Source organism: Solea solea, chromosome 20 (genome assembly GCF_958295425.1).
Source record: "Solea solea chromosome 20, fSolSol10.1, whole genome shotgun sequence".
NCBI classification, from domain to species: domain Eukaryota; kingdom Metazoa; phylum Chordata; class Actinopteri; order Pleuronectiformes; family Soleidae; genus Solea; species Solea solea.
The window spans coordinates 963013-985661 of record NC_081153.1 but is presented as its reverse complement, the minus strand read 5'-3'; the positions used below and the strand labels follow the sequence as shown (position 1 = coordinate 985661).

Below are 22649 nucleotides of genomic sequence, written 5' to 3'. Positions count from 1 at the left end.
GAAATTATTTCAAAATAAAAGTGTAGAAAATGAATACATTTTTACTTCTCATTTTTAAAATGGATGATGTGTCATGTTTTATTTTATTGTGGCCTTCTTGACAGGTTTTATATAATTAATTTGTAGTCCACGGCATTTTATTTTCCACGGAGAGCCGGAAAACGCACAATTGTTATTGACGAAATTCATAGTCGCACTTTATTGCAGCGTCATTACCGGAATAATAAATTGTTGTTGTAACTACCTACCTGGTGCGCTTCCTCCACCTTGATGTCCTAGTATATGGATTTTGGGCGAAAACTTGCAAGTTAATGTTGGAGCTGAGTTCATATGTGACATTCAAAGCCTATATTTGAATGAAGAAGTAAGACAAAACAACATCATTCCGAAGTCGGTGGACGAACCGTGTACGCTGTAAGTTAACCACACTCGTAAGTCCTTTAATGGAGGAAAGAGCAGGAGTGACGGGGCGCCATGAAAGTGAAAATATCCTTTTACACAAAGTAAATGACCTAATGTGGCTTCACACGGGCGAAACTATTAAGTCATGTCTATATGTCCATGTGTTCTTGTATGTGGTTTTTAGTAAACTGCATGGTGTCAAACATGGAGCAGTCATGTCACTCAGTGGTCAGTCAGTCTGGTTATTTAAACATCTATTTATTAATGCAAAAACATTTACTGTATTTGTGGCCGCCACAATGACTTTAAAGCATTCTGCTGTAGCTTATCAATGTTTTTTTATTTTTTTCCTGTTTTTGTATGCCCTCAACTTTTAAATAAGAAAGTAAATTCAAAACTTGAAATTATCTTTGGTGCGTTTTGCTTTCACGTAATAGCCACACACTTTTATACTATTTACTATTATATGAATAGATAGTGACCGTTCAGGTTTAGAAGCCCCATGATAACACTCTCTGTAGAAGGAGTTGGTACATTGTCACCCAGGGAGAAGAATTTCACATTTGTTTTTGAAGACAAATGCCCTCAGGTGCTTGTCAGACAACAGTTTGGATTCATAACACACTTTGATAGCAGTTGTTTGTTTATTGATGTCACTACAACATTTGCTTATCAATAGGTCTGAGCAATATATCAACATTATATTTTATAATTGTGCCATGAGACAGATGTCATCTTAGACTTTGTATAGTGTCCTATCTTTAAAGTATTCTCCTGGTTTCAAAGGCTGTTGCAGTTTACTGAGGTATTTGTCAAATATTTGATTTATAATATAAAATGTTGATTACAAATCCATAAACTGGAAAACTGTTAATGACCCTTTTTCAAATTTACTGCTGATAATGTGTGTTACAGCATAATTTTCATCTATTTTATTGTTTCTTACTCATGGTATAACAAGTATTATTTATTAAACATTTAAAAGCCAAAGAAAAATGCTAGTTATCATCTAAAATTAATAGTATCAAATGTAATCTAAGTGTGTGATACAGATAATTAACGTTAACATTTAAATGGTAGATATTTTTCATAATATGTAATATTGTCACTGTCCTTTTGAGATGCACAAACCTCTCAAAAGAAAATATTTGCAGTATTACTAATATATTGGTACATAGCCTAAAAATATTGAGATATTATTGCCCAGCCCTACTTAGTAGTTGCATCTAAGAGGAACCTGTTTGTTTTTTCTCTTCTATCTGTGCAGACCTTAAAGCCAGTAAGTCATGTCTGGTGAGAACAGCCCAAGGCCTGGCAGCTATAGACACAGGTCAAGCCAGAGCAGCAGCCAGAGGTTGTCGTATGAAGAGCGCTGTGTGGACCCGGTGGAAGACAGGCTGCTGACTCAAGAGCTAAAGGCAGTCCACAAAACTCTCATGAAGGATGAAAATGTGAAGAAGTCTGAGACCACTGGTTTCACGAATGCCACGACTGACCATTCCCCTGTGGCTCAAACCTGCAATCCCTGCACTTCCCTTAGAAGCTTCAGGAGGTGCATGTGCAATGTGCTGACCTGTGGCCTGTACAGGGTCTGCCAGCATTCCAGTCTTGCTCCATGCCTGGTGTCAAACGAGAGCTCTCCAGATAAACCAGAGAAGGTGAGTCTCCAAAGTATGAGCCCAGCAGATGACGAAGAGGAGGATCAGACATACTGGCTCGGGGATGTCCATATTGCTGGAGTCAAAGTTGAAACTGCAAGGGAGTATTTAGATGCAGAAACCAAATCTCTATTATATGTGCGTCCGGCTGGTGGTCAGACGCAGCACAGCACTCTACCCTTGCATGAGTCAATGCGATTTGATGACTGGGAGGATGACGAGGAGGACGTAGACTCTCTAATTACAAAGAAGCTCCTGGAGCTCTACTCTGAATATCAGATTGAAGAGTTGGCCAGGTGCACCTCAGACTCTGTGTTTCTGAGGAAGAGCAAGGCCATTAATCAGCTCATCAATTCGCTGGCAGAGGAGCACAGAATGGATGAGCAGGAAGCTGAGTGTCGGCTCGTGCGAGGCATCATCCGCATCAGCACCAGGAAGAGCATGAAGAGGAGGCCGGTGCCTTCCAGGACGGAGAGGACGCTGTCGGACAGTGGGAATGAGACAATGAGGGAGAGCGACTCCTTCTCATGCAGCAATAACAGTAAGTCACTACTCCTTCTTTATACATTCCTTCTTTACATTACACAAATTACTATAGAGCTGCAACTAACGATTATTTTCACAATTGATTAATCTGTCGATTATTTTCTCGATTAATCGTTTGGTCCATAAAATATATGAAAAAAATGTTGATCAGTGTTCATCAAACCTGGAAATGATAATGTTCTCAAATGTCTTGTTTTGTCCACAAACCAAAATGATTCACTTTTAATGATTTCTATGTTCTCCAGAGCAAAGAAATTAATAAAACACTCACATTTAAGAAGCTGAAACAATCAGAAACCTTGATTTAATCATGAAAAAAGCTTCAAATCAATGAGTCGATTATCAAAATAGTTGTCGATTCCTTTAGTAATCGATTAATAATCGATTCATCGAGTAATTGTTTCAGCTCTAAATTACAACTTTACATAATTCATTAACATAATACTATGTGTGACGTGTCGGCACTGGAAGAGTCATGAGCATGTAGGGATGTAATGATTACCGGTATGACGATAAACCGCGGTTAAATTCCCGACGGTTAGTACTACCGTTTCAAATTTTAATTATCGTTAAAACCGTGATTGATTACCGGAAAACTCACAGTGATACTGCTCATTTCCTGGAGAAGCAGCAGCACCTGAACGGCACTCACTCAGAAGTTTGCACTGTCTGTCCCGTGACAACACGGCTGAAGCCACCTGCGCTCCAGAGATTTTCCCCCCAGTTTAAAGGATGTTGACGGTAAAATAATTGAAGACATTCAACCCAAAAAAAAATCTCTGCGAAGGGGGGTAACACCAATTTGATGAGCCATCTCCGTGACCAGCACCCACAACTTTTCAGCGAGTGTAAGGTAAGTCAACAAAAACGGGATTTCGGAATAGTGGGAAACGTCATGGTTTGTCTGTAAAACGTTCCTGTGCAGACGACACGTACTGTAGCAGAGCAAAATGTGTTTGTTTCTGTTTTTGAATTTTTATTATTTTTATGCTGTGTACGACTGCTGCTACTAAATTATTATCCGACACAGAGTGTGGATCTGTGTGTGTGTGTACGCGCGCGTGCCAATCAGTCAGATGATCATTAATAATAATAATAATAATAATCATATAATATAAAAAAATAATACCACATTTGCTTTTCCCTTATTTACAGAGTGGGCGTACAGCAAGCAACCCCAATGCTACAGCTACAGCTGCCACAGCAACATCATACATCCACATTACTTTGTTTAATATGTTAGTGTGTGCACATTTGATTTGTACCTAAGGTACAACAAACACTGAAAGTGTCCTTTCTGTAATAGATCGTCTGACATGTGTGAGACTAGATCTCCTACATGAGCACTGAATGTGAAGAAAAGTATATTTATCTACATGTCCAAAGTGCAGTTACCTCTTATGGCCACAAGGTGCCATCTTGCACAATTTTCACATTTATTTTTATTTATTTATGTTATTATTGTAATGTTTCTGCCACATTACTTTGTTTGAAATGGCAGTATTGCTTTCATATGCACTATGATTTCTACTTATGGTACATAAAACAGTGAGTTTTCTTTTCTGTACCAGTTCTTGAATCTGTAAGACTACATCTAGTCTTGAGCAGTGAATGTAAAGAAAAGTATTCTTTTTTTAAATAAAACTTGATTAAAAGATTTCAGTGTGTGTGTTCAGTACTTTTTGAACATTTTGAACACATCTAACAATACCATGATAAAATTGATAACAGTGATAATTTTGGTCACAATAACCGTGATATTAAATTTTCATATCGTTACATCGCTACGAGCATGACGTCAAAAGAATCAGTGTAACTAATCTATTATGATTCTAAACAGCTGGAAGTAAATATTAACATGTTGCCTTTGTTGATACATCACGTTGAACTGTTGTTATGCTTCTGAGTAACCATTAATCTTGTTTCTCACTCTGTCGTTAAGATGACTACAAATCAAATCCAAACATCCAAATATCAGAACTGACCTCCTCTGATAAGTGTGCAAGAGAGATGTGGAGAAACAACGGAGGTAAGAATGTAGCCTTTACTATTGTACACATGACTGATACATCCAGAACATTAACAGTTGTCGACTTAATGCCCTAATGTGTACATATATATATATGTATATATTTATATAGATATATACATATAGAGTATATACAGTATATAATTATATATGCAACAGGCAAAAGCCTTCTTGCTGCAAAGGCAAGAGTGCTAACCACCACACCCACCGTGTGGCCCAAGTATACATATGCTACACAATTTAAAGTAGCTGGAAGCAGCATTGCTTTAATTGTCTTCCATGACTGCAAACATTATGCAAAAAGAAGCAAACCAGAGAGAGGAAGAGGCATAAAATGCAGGACTGAAACAACTGTACGGGAACATTTGACCGAAAATAGAAATCCCCATTCTCAGAAAGTTGGGACAGTTTCTCAAAATGCACTAAAAACTAAAATGTGTAATTTGTTGAATCACTTGGCACTTTTATTTAACAGACACAAATAAAAGGAAAAGATTTCCAGTGTTTGACTGCAACACACTACAAATTGGGTTTAAAAGGAGCATCCACCAAAGGTGTAGTCTTTTCAAGGGTGGGTCGTGGCTCATCATTTTGTGGCAAATATTGTGAAAGAAATAAAGTTTTTAAAAAAGACTTTTTCTCAGAGAAAGATAGAAAACTATGTATGTCTTTTACCATCTACCAAGACTTCAGGAGTCTTTGTGTGTGAAGGCCATGGCTGAAAATTGCTGAACATTGTATATGCATGAACATTGAGCCCTTAGGTCGTATTATTATTATATGATAAACCATCATGCTACTGTAACAGGCACAGCTTGGGAGTTCCTTGGAAAGTTATTGTCATTTAACCCAGTCCACCTGTGCATCAAGGAATGCAACTTAAAGTGTATTATGGAAAAAGGTAGCTATATATCAGTTTTGTGCAGTGGCTGAGTTCTCTGGATGCAGACTCATCGGACATGGACTGACAGACAATGAAAACTGATGTTCTATGGTCAGATGAGTCCAAGTGAAAAACAGACGTCAGTTACTATGTGCCAAAGATGAAAAACACTGTTCAGACTATTGAAAGGTGCAAAAACCAGCATAGGTATGGGGGAGTGTTGGTGCCCACATGCCAGGGATTATCTGCATATGTGTGAAGGCACTGTTGATGCAGACAAACATAGACCGTGCACACATAAAATAAATAAATCTGTGTGTACTAGGGCTGCCAAGATCAGGCGACTAGTCACGATTACGCACGAGCATCTGAAAAGGAAGCACGCTGTGGCTGATTACATTTCTGATGAAGCGGGAAAGGGACACACACCTGTCTATATAAGACAGCTCACAGTGCATGTCAGAGCAAATGAGAATCATGAGGTTGAAGGAACTGCCCAAGGAGCTCAGAGACAGAATTGTGGCAAGGCACAGATCTGGCCAAGGTTACAAAAGAATTTCTGCAGCACTCAAGGTTCCTAAGAGCACAGTGGCCTCCATAATCCTTAAATGGAAGAAGTTTGGGACGATCAGAACTCTTCCTGGACCTGGCCGTCCAGCCAAACTGAGCAATCGTGGGAGAAGAGCCTTGGTGAGAGAGGTAAAGAAGAACCCAAAGATCACTGTGGCTGAGCTCCAGAGATGCAGTAGGGAGATGGGAGAAAGTTCCACAAAGTCAACTATCACTGCAGCCCTCCACCAGTCGGGGCTTTATGGCAGAGTGGCCCGACAGAAGCCTCTCCTGAGTGCAAGACATATGAAAGCCCACATAGAGTTTGCCAAAAAACACATGAAGGACTCCCAGACTATGAGAAATAAGATTCTCTGGTCTGATGAGACCAAGATTGAACTTTTCGGCGTTAATTCTAAGCGGTATGTGTGGAGAAAACCAGGCACTGCTCATCACCTGCCCAACACAATCCCAACAGTGAAGCATGGTGGTGGCAGCATCATGCTATGGGGGTGTTTTTCAGCTGCAGGGACAGGACGACTGGTTACAATTGAAGGATAGATGAATGTGGACAAGTACAGAGATATCCTGGAAGAAAACCTCCTCCAGAGTGCTCAGGACCTCAGACTGGGCCCAAGGTTCACCTTCTAACAAGACAATGACCCTAAGCATACAACTAAAATAACGAAGGAGTGGCTTCGGAACAACTCTGACCATTCTTGACTGGCCCAGCCAGAGCCCTGACCTAAACCCAGTTGAGCATCTCTCGAGAGACCTGAAAATGTCTGTCCACCAACGTTCACCATCCAACCTGACAGAACTGGAGAGGATCTGCAAGGAAGAATGGCAGAGGATCCCCAAATCCAGGTGTGAAACACTTGTTGCTTCATTCCCAAGAAGACTCATGGCTGTACTAGCTCAAAATGAGCTTCTACTCAATAAGCAAAGGATGAATACTTATGACCATGTGATATTTCAGTTTTTCTTTTTCAATAAATTTGCCAACATTTCTACATTTCTGTTTTTTTTCAGTCAAGATGTGGTGGAGTGTACATTAATGAGAAAATTTTTTTTTGATTTTAGCAAATGGCTGCAATGAAACAAAGAGTGAAAACTTTAAAGGGGTTTGAATACTTTCCGTACCCACTGTATACAACATACATATACTGTATATGTATATATATATATGTATATATATAAAATATGTTGATGCAAGATTATACGAGGTGCTCCATTTCAGCAAGTGTACGTTCTTTTGCCTTAAATATTCACCTCATCATCTTTCACAATTTGCCGTAAGAATAGCACAATATATCATCCTGACATGAGATACAATTATCAAGCACTCCTCACAGTAGTGTTGCAGTCAAGACCACCTAAAGTCGAGACCAAGTCGAGACCAAGACCACAGCGTATCGAGACCAAGACATGACCAAGACTTTGAGGGGTCGAGACCGAGACAAGACCAAGACCGTTAGTGTCGCTTTGCAGGATTTACACGTTGCGCTGTGCTTTCTTTTGGAGGTATTTATGCACAAAAAGTCTTTGTGGTTCAGGTAACCAAATTTTATTATAGGTGAGTTGGCTGACATCTTCTCACGGCCTCTTCTCCTGTCACTCACATACACTTTTGTGGAGGGCGTGTAAAAGGGGGCGGGAGGGGTGACTACATTTCAAATGATAAATGAGTCAAGTTATTGGTTGTACAATACGATTTACGCAAAATCATAGTAATGATATGAACAAGTTAATCCAAAAATGCACAGACAATTTATTGATATCCACAGTTGTGGTCTTGACCGGTCTTGAAATAAAATCCTGTGTCCGCTTTGTCCGAGACCGAGACAAGACCCAGTAAAATGCAGTCGAATCCGAGGCTACAACGAGTACTACAACACTACCTCACAGTATCATTTATCACATAAACAGCCATGTTTTGCATGTTTTACCGTATGATTCCCACCCCGAGGTTCCTGTTTCAAGACTAATAACAGTTTTTTGTTTGTTTTTAGGTTCTAGCTCGCCAACATCTTACTCAGCGTCCCACACAGAGACTAACTCTTCAGGTGTCAAACCATGAGGACCTGCTTCACACCATTAGTCCATGCTTGAAAGATTTGACATGCTGCATCCACAAGGTCACATATGAGACATTGAACGGGGACGGACTTGCACAGGAATCTCCAGCTGTACCATGGTATCTCTGTCAAGACCATGGCTTTGCTGTAACACAAAAAACATTCCTATTGTCTGAAGGACTTACGTGAACTCAGGTCTCAGGTTCAAAATATGTGTATATTTGATTTGGAGCTTGTCTTACAGGCCAGTATCACGAGCAGCTCATTTATAATGAACATGACAATTAACCTCCCCTCCATGAAGGAATCTTTTATGAAAGCTGAATCTCAAATTATTGAGCTGTTTATTATGCAAAGGATAAAGAAAATCCATCCCATCCATTCTCTACCGCTTTATCCTCCACAGGAGGGAAAGAAAATCCATAATCAGTTAAATTTCACATTTGTGCATGTATATTTACTTATATGTTCTGTTTACAGTTGTATTAAAAATGAAATTTATTTATTTTGATTATTTGTGTGACCGTAGGAGCTTTGTGGTTCAGGTGGTTTCATGAAGTTCAAACACACTGAACGCAGCGTGCTTGTTTTCAAACGACACTTTTCACAAAGACACTTTTTAAAAAGCAAATAAAATATTAATTTAATCATTCAAACATATTGTATTTTATTGTTTACTCATACTTTGCGCTCCCTCACTTGTTCTTAGCACTCCCTGATTTGTTCTTTGCACTCCCTCACTTATTATTTGCGCTCCCTGATTTGTTCTTTGCACTCCCTCATTTATTATTTGCGCTACCTCGCTTGTTCTTTGTGCTCCCTCACTTGTTCTTTGCACTCCATGATTTGTTCTTTGCACACCCTCACTCATTCTTTGCGCTCCCTTACTTGGTCTTTGCTCCCTCACTCATTCTTTGCGCTCCCTCACTTGTTCTTTGCACTCCCTCATTCATTCTTTGCTCTCTCACTTGTTCTTTGCTCCCTCACTCATTCTTTGCGCTCCATCACTTGTTCTTTGTGCTCCCTCACTTGTTCTTTGCGCTCCCTCACTTGTTCTTTGCGCTCCCTCACTTGTTCTTTGTGCTCCCTCACTTGTTCTTTTCGCTCCCTCACTCATTCTTTGCTCCCTCACTTATTATTTGCGCTCCATCACTTGTTCTTTGCACTCCCTGATTTGTTCTTTGCGCTCCCTGATTTGTTCTTTGTGCTCCCTGATTTGTTCTTTGTGCTTCCTCACTTATTCTTTGCGCTCCCTCACTCATTCTTTGCGCTCCCTCACTTATTCTTTGCACTCCCTCACTCATTTTTTGCACTCCCTCACTTGTTCTTTGCGCTCCCTGTTTTGTTCTTTGCGCTCCCTGATTTGTTCTTTGTGCTCCCTCACTTGTTCTTTGCTCCCTCACTTGTTCTTTGCGCTCCCTCACTTGTTCTTTGCGCTCCCTGTTTTGTTCTTTGTGATCCCTCACTTGTTCTTTGCACTCCCTCACTTGTTCTTTGCGCTCCCTGATTTGTTCGTTGCGCTCCCTCACTTGTTCTTTGCTCCCTCACTTGTTCTTTGTGCTCCCTCACTTGTTCTTTGCGCTCCCTCACTTATTCTGTGCGCTCCGTCAATTGTTCTTTGCTCCCTCACTTGTTCTTTGCGCTCCCTCACTTGTTCTTTGCACTCCCTGATTTGTTCTTTGTGCTCCCTCACTTGTTCTTTGCTCCCTCACTTGTTCTTTGCACTCCCTCACTTGTTCTTTGCATTATGAGTTATTTTTGAGTTTTATGAGTTATTTTTATGGGATTTGGGTTATTTTTCTGCAACTCATGCACTGAGTCAAAATCCATCAACCCAGCATACATCGGTTGACTCAGCACCTGGGCTGTTTGTGCTTCGATCGTCATCACGTCGACAGAAGGTCCACCATGAATGCAGACCCTTCACCAGGCTCTATGCACCGAGCGCTCACACAGATCAGCATCAGGAGAACCTGACACAGGGCCAGGTACCTTTTCAAATGTAAACAGTCAAGAAAGGGCTTCAGTTCAACATTAGTAAAGTTTGCTATAAAATAACATCGCTAACAGTTAACCTTACGTCAGTGCAATTTTACAGAATAAATTAGACTTATTTTTAGATGAGACTACAATAAGATCCTGCAGATTTTTTCGGTCGCCATGTTGTCTTCCTTTACAGTCGCCCGTTTCTTTCCTCTGAACAAGGTGAAACTCTCCATGATTGATCCTCAGTATGGTTTTGAAGGCTAATGTTAAACTTCCAAGTGCAACACACGAAGAAGACAATCACAATCACCGGTTCACAAATTAAATATCAAAATCTTTCCGTGGTTAATTTCCTATTTTTGATCTGAGCAATAAATCAAAGTACAAAAAATGACCTGTTATTAGTTTTTTTGGTATCAGATTCATAAACAAATAAGGAAATAACAAACCGTTTTTTCATATTTCGATTTTGGAATCTCAGTTGAATATGAACGAATGATACACAGATTTTTCCGTTTTCTCGTTAATTGATTCAAACGAAAAAACGAAGGTCACAAAGTACACGGACCCAATGGGACCAAGGTACGTTTGTTCCATTTGTTTTTCTGGTACAATTGACAAAGGCAGAAAGTCGTTTTTTCGTTTTTTTTTCAATTTTGGCCAAAAAGTGAAAAACGGGAATTCAGCTCGACATCATGTTTCACTGAACTTACTGACAAACAAATATACCACACAATGTTTCAATGTTTGTCACCTGCAGACTTTGGATGTGTGCTCACTTATACTAAATGGTTAATTGATTTTCAAGTCATCTGCTGTGGTGTGTGGTTAAAAAGTAATGCAACAGAGTTTGATTACATAATGCATTCTCATGTGCAGCTGAGTAATTACGAAAAAAAGACCAGCAGGTGTCGCCCCATGAAAACCTGATCTTTAGGTTTGGTGAAACTCATTTTCTCAAACAGAAATGTGGCTTCACTGAGAGCTGGACAGAAACAAGACATCTATAGAATATAGATGAAGTATCTATGCAGTGAATAAACTGCAGGGACAGTGAGCGTCATATGAAGGGTCAACTGTTGCACAGTAGATCTCATTCAGAATGAAGCTCTGTCGCCTCTCTCAGCTGTGATCATGTCTGTCACTCTGCATACAGGTTAGAGATTCATTCTTACTGATATGGTCGACTTAAAAAAGAAACTGTTTTCATGTCTAATCAAAATTCAGCCAAGACATTATATCTTGGCAATCTCGACAATAAAATGACATATCTGTACATTTGACAGTTTAGCATTTATTTCTATAGTTGAACAAGAACACATAACATTTTCACTGACAGGACATGTGAACGTAGTTTTAGGGGCGGGACTTCAGACATGCCAGTGCTGCAGACAGTCCAGCCACCTCTGTGTAGACAGGCTTTTCGTCCCTGCACTTGCAGCACAGTTTAGAGGTGTACCCCCACTCCTTGACACACATCCTGCATCCCACCAAGCTCCGGCAACAGGAGGAAAACATCGGCTCAGTCATTGTGTCTTAAAAACACAAAAAAACAACAACATACAACTAAATGTGTTAATATTTACTGATTGATATTCTGGGTTGTGTTTCTGAAGCATGCACTCTAACTGAGATAATCATTGGATGTTCAGAGTCCTGGACACATTTCTATCTTTTCACTTGATGTCTTTTGATTGTTGTTTTATTGAACAAATTACCTTTAGAAATCAGGGAAGCCAGCCCGCTTCATATGTTTAAAAGAGAGCTAACAATGTATGATTTTACTTTGCATTTAGTGAGAACTGCTTTGCCTTAATTGAAATGCTTACGTTATTTATGCATTCTCTTTTTAACCTTACTTTTACTTTATTATCATTTTTAAATATTGAACAAATTTGAAAGTAAAATTTTATAAGGGCACAAACATACGTTCCAACAGAAAATGACCGAGATGTAGGATTGAACAGAGTAATCGTAGAGTAACCCTTTAAAGCAATACATAGATATATATATATATATGTATATATATATATATATATACATATATATATATATATATACATATCATTCTAATGTTACTGCATGAAAACAAATGTTTTAAATGGTTTCATTTTCTTTCAAACTCCATTAAAAAAATACCTAAAGTCAAAATGTTATAGTCTCTATGAATTGTCAAATTAGATATTTTCAAACCAATTGTTCCAACATTAAATCTAATACTGTATATTGATTTTTCTTTGTTCCATCGAGCAACATTCAGAACACATGCGTGATGGAAAGTTACCTCTGCAGATCAAACAGGTGAAAGCCTGTTTGATCTCTGTGTTTTGTAACACCACGTCACGGCTGGCAGCCACGAAGTCGGTTATCTTCCGAGTGACTTCATCCAGGCCATGCGATGCATCCAGCAGCTCCTCCACCATGTCTCTCAGTGAGAGGACTTCAGATTGCTCATTTCTGCATTAAAAAAAAGAAACAAAAGTTAACAGATCAAGTCATTGCAGCCATTTATGACATTTAGCAGTGTGTAAATACATGTTCTCTAGCAAGTTATATGTTGGACAATGAATAAGAAAAATATTTTTGATTTCTCGGAACGATGTTCAGTGATTGACTGATAGAACTAAAGGTGATGATGGCTTCTTACACCATTAGTTGACCCAGCCCATGCAGGCTCAGTTTGAGAAACGCACAATCCGGTCCCAGTGCTGGTGGGACTGAAGCCCTCACATGGCAGACTCATGCTGCCCTTCAAAAGTCGACCAAAGAGTCAGAGCTTGTGATGCAGTACACAAAATGGCTACCTAGGGTTAGGGGTTAGGGGTTACCGTCAGAGATAGTCGGTTAGGGGTTACCTAACCCCTAACTAGCCTTTCTTTACACATTCATTTATTCTTTCTGTTGATGGACCAGTTCAAACCTTTCCAGTCAAACATTTGTTTTGTTATGTAAAACAACACCTGCTTCTGGATCCTCTCCGACGCCATTGCCTGAAGGCAGAACGTTCAATGGCTCGGATTCTTCTGGCATTCTGCTTCCAGTAAAAAACTCCTTCATGAGAGAAATGCAAAGTAAAGACACAAAGATAATTTAACAAGGGACATCGTTGTGCTGCCACTACTAGACCATTTTTGGCACGAATGAAAACTAAATAAAACATTGTTTTATTTACCAGTTGTTCCATCAGACTCGACTATCTCATTACCAAGTGTGTCTGTGAGAATGTAGTCTTCACTGTCTCCCATGGCCATCTTCACTTTCTCAACAATAACTGATACAGTTGCCTCTGCGTCCACAAATCTCACCACAACTACCCTTATGGATACAAGGTTTCCATCCATTATGTCTGACACGTGGATTGACCTGTAATACACAAAGAACAGTGAGCAAACTATGCTAGCAACATGTAGCTTCTCCTGGAGGACCACGTGTTCTGCCCTCATTCAAATGATCCGCTTGTTCTGAAGCGGCTTCAGGAGTTTATAACTCATAAACTGATAAATGATTTCAAACAGCTGTGTTGGAACAGGGAGAGACCTAAAATGTGCGGAACAAGTGGTAGAGGAATGACAAACACTGGTCTACTGTTCGCTTAAACAGAGACTCTACTTGAGGAAACTTGAGCACTATTAAGCATTCTAACTTAGATTTGAACTCAACATAACATGCGCCCCTCGTTACCTTTGAAACGAGCTGGGCGCGCTCAGCGCTCTCGTCAGCTGAGCCGTGTTTGCAGTCGACGGTGGCAGACTATGACGAAAAGCAGACTGGCGTGACAGAGCTTCTTCCCCATGAACCTCATAATGAGCACAGTCAGAGAGGTCCAGGGAGCTGAAACAGCCACCATCAGTGGGAAGGATGGCAACATTGCAAGCATCAGTGATGTACAGGCTAGCTGTGGTGACCTAAGAGACAGAAATGTTGCAATAATCATCATCATCTACCGCTTTATCCTCCGCCAGAGGGTCGTGGGGGGTGCTGTGCCAATCTCAGCTACATCGGGCGATAGGCGGGGTACACCCTGGACAGTTCGCCAGTCCATCGCAGGGCCACACACAGATAGAGACAAACAACCATTCACTCTCACACTCACTCCTATGGTCAATTTAGAGTGTCCAATTTACCTAATCCCCACATTGCATGTTTTTGGACTGTGGGAGGAAGCCGGAGAACCCGGAGAGAACCCACGCACACACGGGGAGAACAAGCAAACTCCATGCAGAAAGGCCCTTGTTCCAACCGGGGCTCGAACCCGGGTCTTCTCGCTGCAAGGCGAGAGTGCTAACCACTACACCACCGTGTGACCCTGTTGCAATAATATTAAACAAAATCATTGAATTGCTCTTATGCGTTTACACGTTGTTTCTTCTCAGTGTCTATTTATACTTTGCCCTTTACTCCAATGTCTCAGTGGTTTATTAATGAATTAATTTTTTTAATATATAATTATATGCAGTTAAATCCCCAAGATGATTTATTTACCAATGCAGCCTTCTCTATGTCCACACATACACGAGTGTTTTTGTCACCTATCTTTCTCTGTGTGATTGACCTTTTGTCCACATGCAAACATCATAACCGAACACTAAAGCTGGAGCTTTGTGAAAGGAACAATAGTTCTTTACATCTATAACTTACCCCTGTATGTGTGGACATAATTAAACCACAATATACAATGAGTCTAAATGTTAATGACAAGCTGCTACTACACACAATTACTATTTAAGTAGTAAATCTCTTGCTGGACTGTAGAGTTACATTGAGTATTGTAGCATATCCCTCCCAAAGATGGTCTGACACTTGACTGATTTCAAATTTATTGTAAATTCCAAAAGCAACATCAGAGCTGTGTACAAAGTATGTTAGCTGTAGTATCTTCCCATGATAGTATTATAATCGCCCTCACAGTAATCACATCAAGCCAACACTAACTTACTGAAACAAATCATTTACAAGGTATTGCAGTTCAAAACTAATTCAGGATACAACTCATATGTTAACATCAAGGTTTTACAACATTCACAAACCTTTTGCCTCTTCTGCGGTTGCTAATACACTGAATATTTCTCTCTGTGCTCTGATTTGACCGTTTTGCTGTCTTTTTCACTACCTTTTTAGCGCAGTCGAGAACTTCCTGCCAATACCGGAGTCGCTATCAAAATAAAAGCAGGAAATACAACAAAAGGGCAGGTAAAACCATGCAACAAAATGTTCATCTAAAACCTGACAGGTATGTTCGTGATGTCAGGTAATAGGTTTCAGGGTAGGCAGTTGATGATCACTTATTCTTATTTTGACCACAACCCATCATCCTTCAACTCCTACCCTTGTAACATGAAGGTTATGGCCAGCGATGGTAGCGCTATCTCCGTTAGCTGAAGGGCTCCTCAGGCGGCATGTGGAATTTCCACACAGCACTTTTATTATAATAAACATGGACTCTACCAAACCAGGTCTTCACGGCACTATCTCTCATTAAATAACATCAGGAAATTATCAAAGCCTACATGTCAGGCTTTAAATTCACATTTCCTCAGATATTAACACACAGATATGAAGTGAAGCCACTGAGATGAGGCACTAAACATACGTTTAGTTCTTCAGTCCAGCGAGAGATTTGCTTTACTGTACAGGACACCTGGATGAAAAAATGAAGCTAGCAACCACCAGAGGCAACAGTTTGCAATATTGGCTTACCTGGAAAATCCGGGCAATTCTGTCGATGCACATGTCATCTATTTTAAGAATGACTGTCTTCCTTCCTCTAAAGAGAACAAATTTCTCCATTTCAGCGAGTTGTAGTCAACAATTACAGTTATAAGATATCTAAGATAAATCCAGCCAGGGGGAATTGGGAAGAAAGCGGGGGAGGTTAATTGGCACTCACAACCATCAACTCAATTTTGCGCCGATTTGACGGCAGATTACTACTGCGTATGACGGGAACGTTTGCAGCAAAAATACGCCACTCTCCTGGAAGACAATGTAGAACTTTCCAGCAGGCAAAACTGTCACCAGTCTGTGTGTGTTTGGAACATGCGCTGTTCTAACCAAAGCACTGTTTGTCACCAAAGCGCAGTTTGTCATCAAAGTGCAGTTTGTCGTCATAGCTTTGCTATCAAAGCTCTTTTATTTCTGTTAACCTTCATTATGTGTCTCTGTCTAACTACTAATCATCAGAACTTGTACGAACTGTGTGTGTGAATAAATCTTCATCTTCATAAAGACACTCGAGTTGTTCCCGCCGTACTTGTTCTGGTTGTCCGGACAGTCGTACGGGTTCTGATGATCTGATTCTTTGAAACCAGCTGACCTTTCATTAGAACAGTGCATGCTCCAAACACACAGACTGGAGGTTATCTTAAACATCATATCTCTCACATACAACAATAAATAGACGAATAGTTTTACCTGCTGGAAGGTTCTTCATCTCCCACTTGGCCTACTCCTGAATCTCCTGAAACTCCTGAATGAAGTAGGCCACGACAACTAACTAAGAATTTTACCTTTCAGATGTAACATTCACCCACAACTGGGTACATAAAGCTACATTCTTGGGTATGCATGCGTTATACACAATATGAATAACAAATAGTAAAGGTTTCATTGTCCATGAACACATTGTCCTTAATGACATAGTGGCGTCCTTTACCGAAACACACCACCAACGTCCTGACGCACTCGTGGAGGATGGTGGAGGGGGGGTCTTGATCCTTTCCCGAAACACACCACGTGATGGGGAATCTATTCCTGTTCCTCCACAGGTAACAGAACCACCAGCCTTAGCTGCCAGGAAGAGGAGAGTCTGGAACTCCAGTGTTATCAGGTTACCTTCCACCCCAATGTTGCTCAACCCGCTCTTAAGTATACGGACTGCTGCTTCAGCTGCTCCATTTTTTTCCATCAGTCTGTCCCAGCAGTTGCTGCTTTCTTCCGGACTTGATCCTTGTCAATGTTGCTTAGGAATTCGTAAAGTTCCTTTAACACTGGCCTGGCGCCCACGAAGTTGGTCCCTTGATCCAAACCAAAGCTTCCTTGGGTGGCCCCTGAGAGCCACAAAGCACTGGTACGCCTTTAAGGTCAATCCCGGTTCTCATTTTTTCCTTCTTTAAGAGAAGTTAATAGAAGCCATTACGAAGACCTTGTCTTCTTGCACAAGGTAGCCCATCCCTAAAGCTTTGTTGTCTTCCTCCCTTAGCTTGTTGGGCAACACCAGAGTCATTAGGTCAGGCTTTGCCTCGTCCTTCATCCCATACCAGCAGAGTATGGAGTGCCGAGCAGAGAACGACGGTTGTGAAGGACCAGAACCGGAGACCCGGAGACGCTGGTGAAGCAGCCATGAACAGCTCAGCCTCAGGTCCTTTTCCTGCTATCTCCTCAGTGTCTGTTCGCTGCTTCAGCCACAGGGATCACTGGCTGCACCCCACAAAGCAAGTTTACATGATTGTGCGGTCTTTGAAAAGGTGAAAAATAAAAGTCATTAGCGACTGCCTACGTGGGCTGCATGTGGGTCCTCTCCCGACCCGTTGCATTCACATAATGCAAAAAGTCAGCAACCACTTGTATGACACAAATGTGACTGTGTACCTAGTGTATGATGACCTAAATAGTTACAGAATGTCATTATGATGTGTGGGTGGAATTATAGTTCAAAATAAATGATCCCTCTATGGACCCCCAAAACACCTGGAGACACAAGTGTCTGTGGTCTTCAGTAGATAGTGGACACAAGTGTCTGTGGACTTCAGTAGATAGTGGACACAAGTGTCTGTGGTCTTCAGTAGATAGTGGACACAAGTGTCTTTGGTCTTCAGTAGATAGTGGACACATGTGTCTGTGGTCTTCAGTAGATAGAGCAAGATGAGAATACAGAGAGAGAGAGAGGGAAGGAAGGAAAGTCACAAACTGGGGAGAGAAAGAGACAAGGTTAATGACATATAAAAAGTCATATTCATACCCTGAGTGTGAGAGAGTGAATGTGCGTGCACCACAGGAAAATCCCCCAGCAGTCTAGGTCTATAGCAGCAGAACTAAGAGATGGTCCAGGTTTCCCTGAACCAGCTCTAACTATAAGCTTTATCAAAAAGGAAAGTTTTAAGTCTAACTTTAAATACAGAGAGAGGCTCCGCCTCCTGAACTGTCATTGGAAGCTGGTTCCACAGGAGAGGAGGAGCCTGGTAACTGAAGGCTCTGCCTCCCATTCTGCTCTTACAGACTCTGGGAACCACAAGTAAACCTGTATTTTGTGACCTAAGTGGTCTGTTAGGGATAAGGTAAGACTAGGTCTTTCAGGTATGAAGGGGCCTGACCATTAAGTGCTTTGTACGTGAGGAGGAGGATTTTAAATTGAATTCTAAACTGTGGGTGGAGCCAGTGTAGAGAAGCTAACACTGGAGTTATATGGTCTCTCTTTCTAGTTCCTGTCAGAACTCGTGCTGCAGCATTTTGAATGAACTGAAGGGTTCTAACAGACTTGTTGGAACATCCTGATAATAAGGAGTTACAGTAATCTAATCTAGATGTAACAAAAGCATGAACTAGTTTTTCAGCATCCTGTAAAGACAGAATGTTTCTAATTTTCATAATGTTCCGCAGGTGGAAGAAGGCTGTTCTGGAAATGAGTTTTATGTGTGAATCAAATGACATTTCCTGGTCAAAAGTAACTCCAAGGTTCCTCACAGTGGAACTGGAAGCCATGGTGATGTCATCTAAAAGGGTCGCTTTTTTGAGAAGGGGTTTAATAACTGCTATTTTAAACGTTTGGGGCACATATCCAGTTAATAAGGATAGATTAATTTGAGTTAATATAGAGCTGTTAATTAAAGGAAACACATCTTTGAACAGTTTGGTGGGGATAGGATCTAACTGACAGGTTGATGGCTTGGATGATTGAATTTTGAATGATTGAATGACTTTATTCCTCCCCCAGGGGGAAAACACACATTCACAACAGCTCGGTTAAAGAAATGAGAATAGAATAAAATAAAATACAATATAGTAAAAAAATTACAAAAAAATTAAAATTACACTCTAATATAGAGTAAGTATCAGGGGTAAGTAGGAAAGTGAGTGGACATTTAAGACGAGGAGTTAAATATCCGAACAGCAGTGGGGATGAAGGACTTTCGGTAGCGCTCCGTCCTACACTGAGGGTGCCGGAGCCTGCCGCTGAAGGAGCTGCCAAGCCCCTCCACAGTCAGGTGCAGTGGGTGGAGTGTGTTATCCATGATGGAGGACAGTCTGGATAACGTCCTCCTCTGTCCCACCTCCTCCACCAATTCCAGCGAGCGGCCCAGGACAGAGCCAGCCCTCCTGACCAGCCTGTTCAGTTTGTGGGAAATAACTGGTTTTCTTCATTCCTGTAGTGGTTAAGATAACAATCTACTAACAGTCAAGCTGTGAATGGAGGCTCGGGAAAGTGTATGATAAGGAAGGGTCAACTTAGGGTTTCAACAAATGGTATCTGTTATTCGTCGTAAACATTAGGTGACATCTTAGGGGGTCATAAACGTTGTTTCTTGTGTCTGTTCTTGTTTTACTTTGATGTTTCTGTATAAATGGTAGAGCTTTCTTGAGAAACGGGAGAGACCATTTTAGACCGTCCTTGGTGACAGTGTCTCTCCCCCATGCAAAAATCCATGCATGCAGTAAAGATATGATTTACACAACACTGATGACTCAAGAATTTCTTTCACATTTTGGCGACGAGGATGGGATGGACGCTCCAATGCTCAGGGCCTGGGTTCTGACTGAAGGTTATTACTGGTAAGGAAAAATTCCGCTCGACAAAGGAGGACAGGAATTTGCATGATGTCAGAAACGGGTGCTGACCAGCGGACGCTCCATCTATTTAAAAAGTGAGTACGGTGTTTTTTAAATCATTTTCAGGTAGACAGTTGTAATTCCTTTGTGGTAGACTGTCGAGATATTCTATAATTCCTGTGTGGTTGAATATCGAGGTCCGGTGTAATTCCTTTGTGGTAACCGAGACCGTCTCCATATAATTCCTGTGTGGTTTGGAGACCATCTTCATATAATTCCTGTGTGGTTTTGAAGACTAGAAACCTAGGTAGATAGTTGTAATTCCTGTGTGGTAGGCTGTCAAGATATTCTATAATTCCTGTGTGGTTGAATATCGAGGTCTGGTGTAATTCCTTTGTGGTAACCGAGACCGTCTCCATATAATTCCTGTGTGGTTTGGAGACTAGCTTCATTTAATTCCTGTGTGGTATTGAAGCTCTGAATTAAAATAAAAAAAATAAATTAAAAAATTCAGCCAATAACTAACAACAGTAAGTTGAATATACGGTGCCAGATTTCGAAAGAAACTGTAAGACATGGTATTCTTCTACTAAGTGAAAATTGAGCATAGAAATTATAAAAAATTTAAGAAAAGAAGAGCAAACGTTAGAAAAAAAAAAAAGAAGGGAAAAGTGTTAAATTTAAGATTTCTTTTAAAGTCGACATATATTTTTACGATTGGGACTTAGTAAAATTTAAATTTGGACTATGTGTTGTCTTGTATTGTTTTGTGTTGTTCTGTGAGAAGAAGAGGAAAAGTTTATTAAGAAAAAAAGGTGTTAAGATTAAGATTTATTTTAAAGTCGACATATAAATTTAAAATTGTGACTGAGTAAAATTTAGAAATTTGGTTTATGTGTTGTCCTGTATTGTTTTGTGTTGTTTTATGTATGTGTGGACATAAAATCAGTTTTTAGAGCTTGTGTTGAAGAGGAAAAGCTACTTTTGACATGGGGTCATTGCAGGCTGTGAAGTTTGTTTGAGTTTTTTATTTTTTAGTTGAAGTTTGTTTGAAAAGGTGTAGGGTATTGTTAGAAGAGAGAAAGGAAAAGAAAGTAAAGAAGAAGGTAGATTGGCAAGTTTTTGAGAAATGGGAAAGAGAAGCAGCTCTGAGGGAAGAAAAATCTGTTGCTGGATGAATGTTAACACAGGAGATAGGAGAAGAAGGTGGTAAAAAGAAGGAAAGACAGAGACGTAGGGCCAGAGAAGTGAATCTGCCTCCTCCATATGTTCTCCCCGTGTCTGCACCCCCTCCTCCCTCAGAGACACAAACAGCAGGACAATCACCTACAGCTGAATCCCAAAAGGACTCTGAAGGGGAGAAGGAGAAGAAGCCAAAGCTGTACCCTGATCTGTAAACCCTTCCAACATCTATGAGAAAAAACAAAGGGACTGATATTACGACTCAACCAGCTAACATTGCTTTTCCCAGACATGTCTCCTCTCCATTAGCAGCTTCTTTTGACTACTGGCTTAGGAGTCAAGGGGACAAAGGAAACGTGCACCAGATGCCTATGTTGACATTCCCAAATCCACAGCCACGGCCAACGGATGAAAAGGAGGTAGAAGCTGTGAGTCGGAGGTGTTTCAAACTCCGATGGGCCAACATCCGACCGGCCAACTGGTCGACATCCCCAGCCATTGAATCAGTGCGGTTCAACGACATGATGGTCAACCTGGTTGAAGCTGTGCGTGCTGCTTTCCCCTTAAGAGTGTGTTGGTCAGAGATCCACAACACTAAACAAAAGGAGGGTGAGTTAGCAGCTGACTACCGCACTCGTATGGAAACTGTTTTTGCAGCTCACTCAGGGCATCGACGCAGACAATGAGGCATACGATCACCTTAGCCTCAAGAATCATGTCATGGCTACATGTGGTGGATGGGAAACTGGACAATAGCGAATATCTGGACACACGTTCTGCACGCTGAACGAAATAAGGTTTTACTTTCAACAGATCGTTAAATAAACAATTTGGTCCCTGGGATGAAATGATTGTTCATGTGTGTATCCCTGTGCTAATTGTGTTTTGTATAACTTTTTGTTGTTGTTATACTTTTTTGTGTGCACTCACTTGTATGCAAGCTTCTGTGTATAGGTGTATAGGGGGAGTACTTGGAGGTGACAGAACACCATTGTATGTGAAAGTACCTTGTGAACAAAGTAAGGATTGTGAATTGAATGTGTCACATTTCAGAATAGGCCTCAGGGAACCCATATAGTGAGATAATTCAGATGAAGAGATAGTATGAATAGAGTTGTTTTGATGTTTTGTTTTGTTTTGTTTTTTTGGTGTTGTTTTATTTTTTTTCTTGTTACGTACTGAGAATTAATAGTTAACCTATACTAATATGTTTGCCATGTGTAGTCATAGAAAGAGTTAGTTGATGAGACCATGTGATTTCCCAAATATATGTTGACACTTTGTGTCAAAAGGGAGGAATGTGGGAAATAACTGGTTTTCTTCATTCCTGTAGTGGTTAAGATAACAATCTACTAACAGTCAAGCTGTGAATGGAGGCTCGGGAAAGTGTATGATAAGGAAGGGTCAACTTAGGGTTTCAACAAATGGTATCTGTTGTCGTCGTAAACATTAGGTGACATCTAAGGGGGTCATAAACGTTGTTTCTTGTGTCTGTTCTTGTTTTACTTTGATGTTTCTGTATAAATGGTAGAGCTTTCTTGAGAAACGGGAGAGACCATTTTAGACCGTCCTTG

At 40.6% G+C, this 22649-nt stretch overlaps 2 protein-coding genes across 3 annotated transcripts; one reads left to right on the top strand and one right to left on the bottom strand.

Moving 5' to 3' along the window:
* The first annotated feature begins 111 nt into the window (after nucleotides 1-111).
* Nucleotides 112-8795, top strand: kdf1b (keratinocyte differentiation factor 1b). 2 transcript variants are annotated; one of them, XM_058618952.1, is made up of 4 exons: nucleotides 123-414; nucleotides 1670-2601; nucleotides 4549-4635; nucleotides 8080-8795. In XM_058618952.1, exons 2-4 carry the CDS (start codon nucleotides 1689-1691, stop codon nucleotides 8145-8147), a joined length of 1068 nt encoding a protein of 355 aa, XP_058474935.1. In that variant the 5' UTR covers nucleotides 123-414; nucleotides 1670-1688; the 3' UTR covers nucleotides 8148-8795. The 2 variants fall into 2 exon arrangements, with proteins under 2 accessions (XP_058474936.1, XP_058474935.1); XM_058618953.1 differs by lacking the exons at nucleotides 4549-4635; nucleotides 8080-8795 and adding an exon at nucleotides 3762-4542 and having other exon boundaries at nucleotides 112-414.
* Nucleotides 8796-11405: 2610 nt separating this feature from the next.
* On the bottom strand, nucleotides 11406-16760 carry LOC131447039 (uncharacterized). The gene is made up of 6 exons (XM_058618499.1): nucleotides 15829-16760; nucleotides 13813-14036; nucleotides 13304-13494; nucleotides 13092-13182; nucleotides 12416-12588; nucleotides 11406-11666 (listed from the first exon to the last, which is right to left on the bottom strand). Exons 1-6 carry the CDS (start codon nucleotides 15916-15918, stop codon nucleotides 11488-11490), a joined length of 948 nt encoding a protein of 315 aa, XP_058474482.1. The 5' UTR covers nucleotides 15919-16760; the 3' UTR covers nucleotides 11406-11487.
* Nucleotides 16761-22649: the final 5889 nt, after the last annotated feature.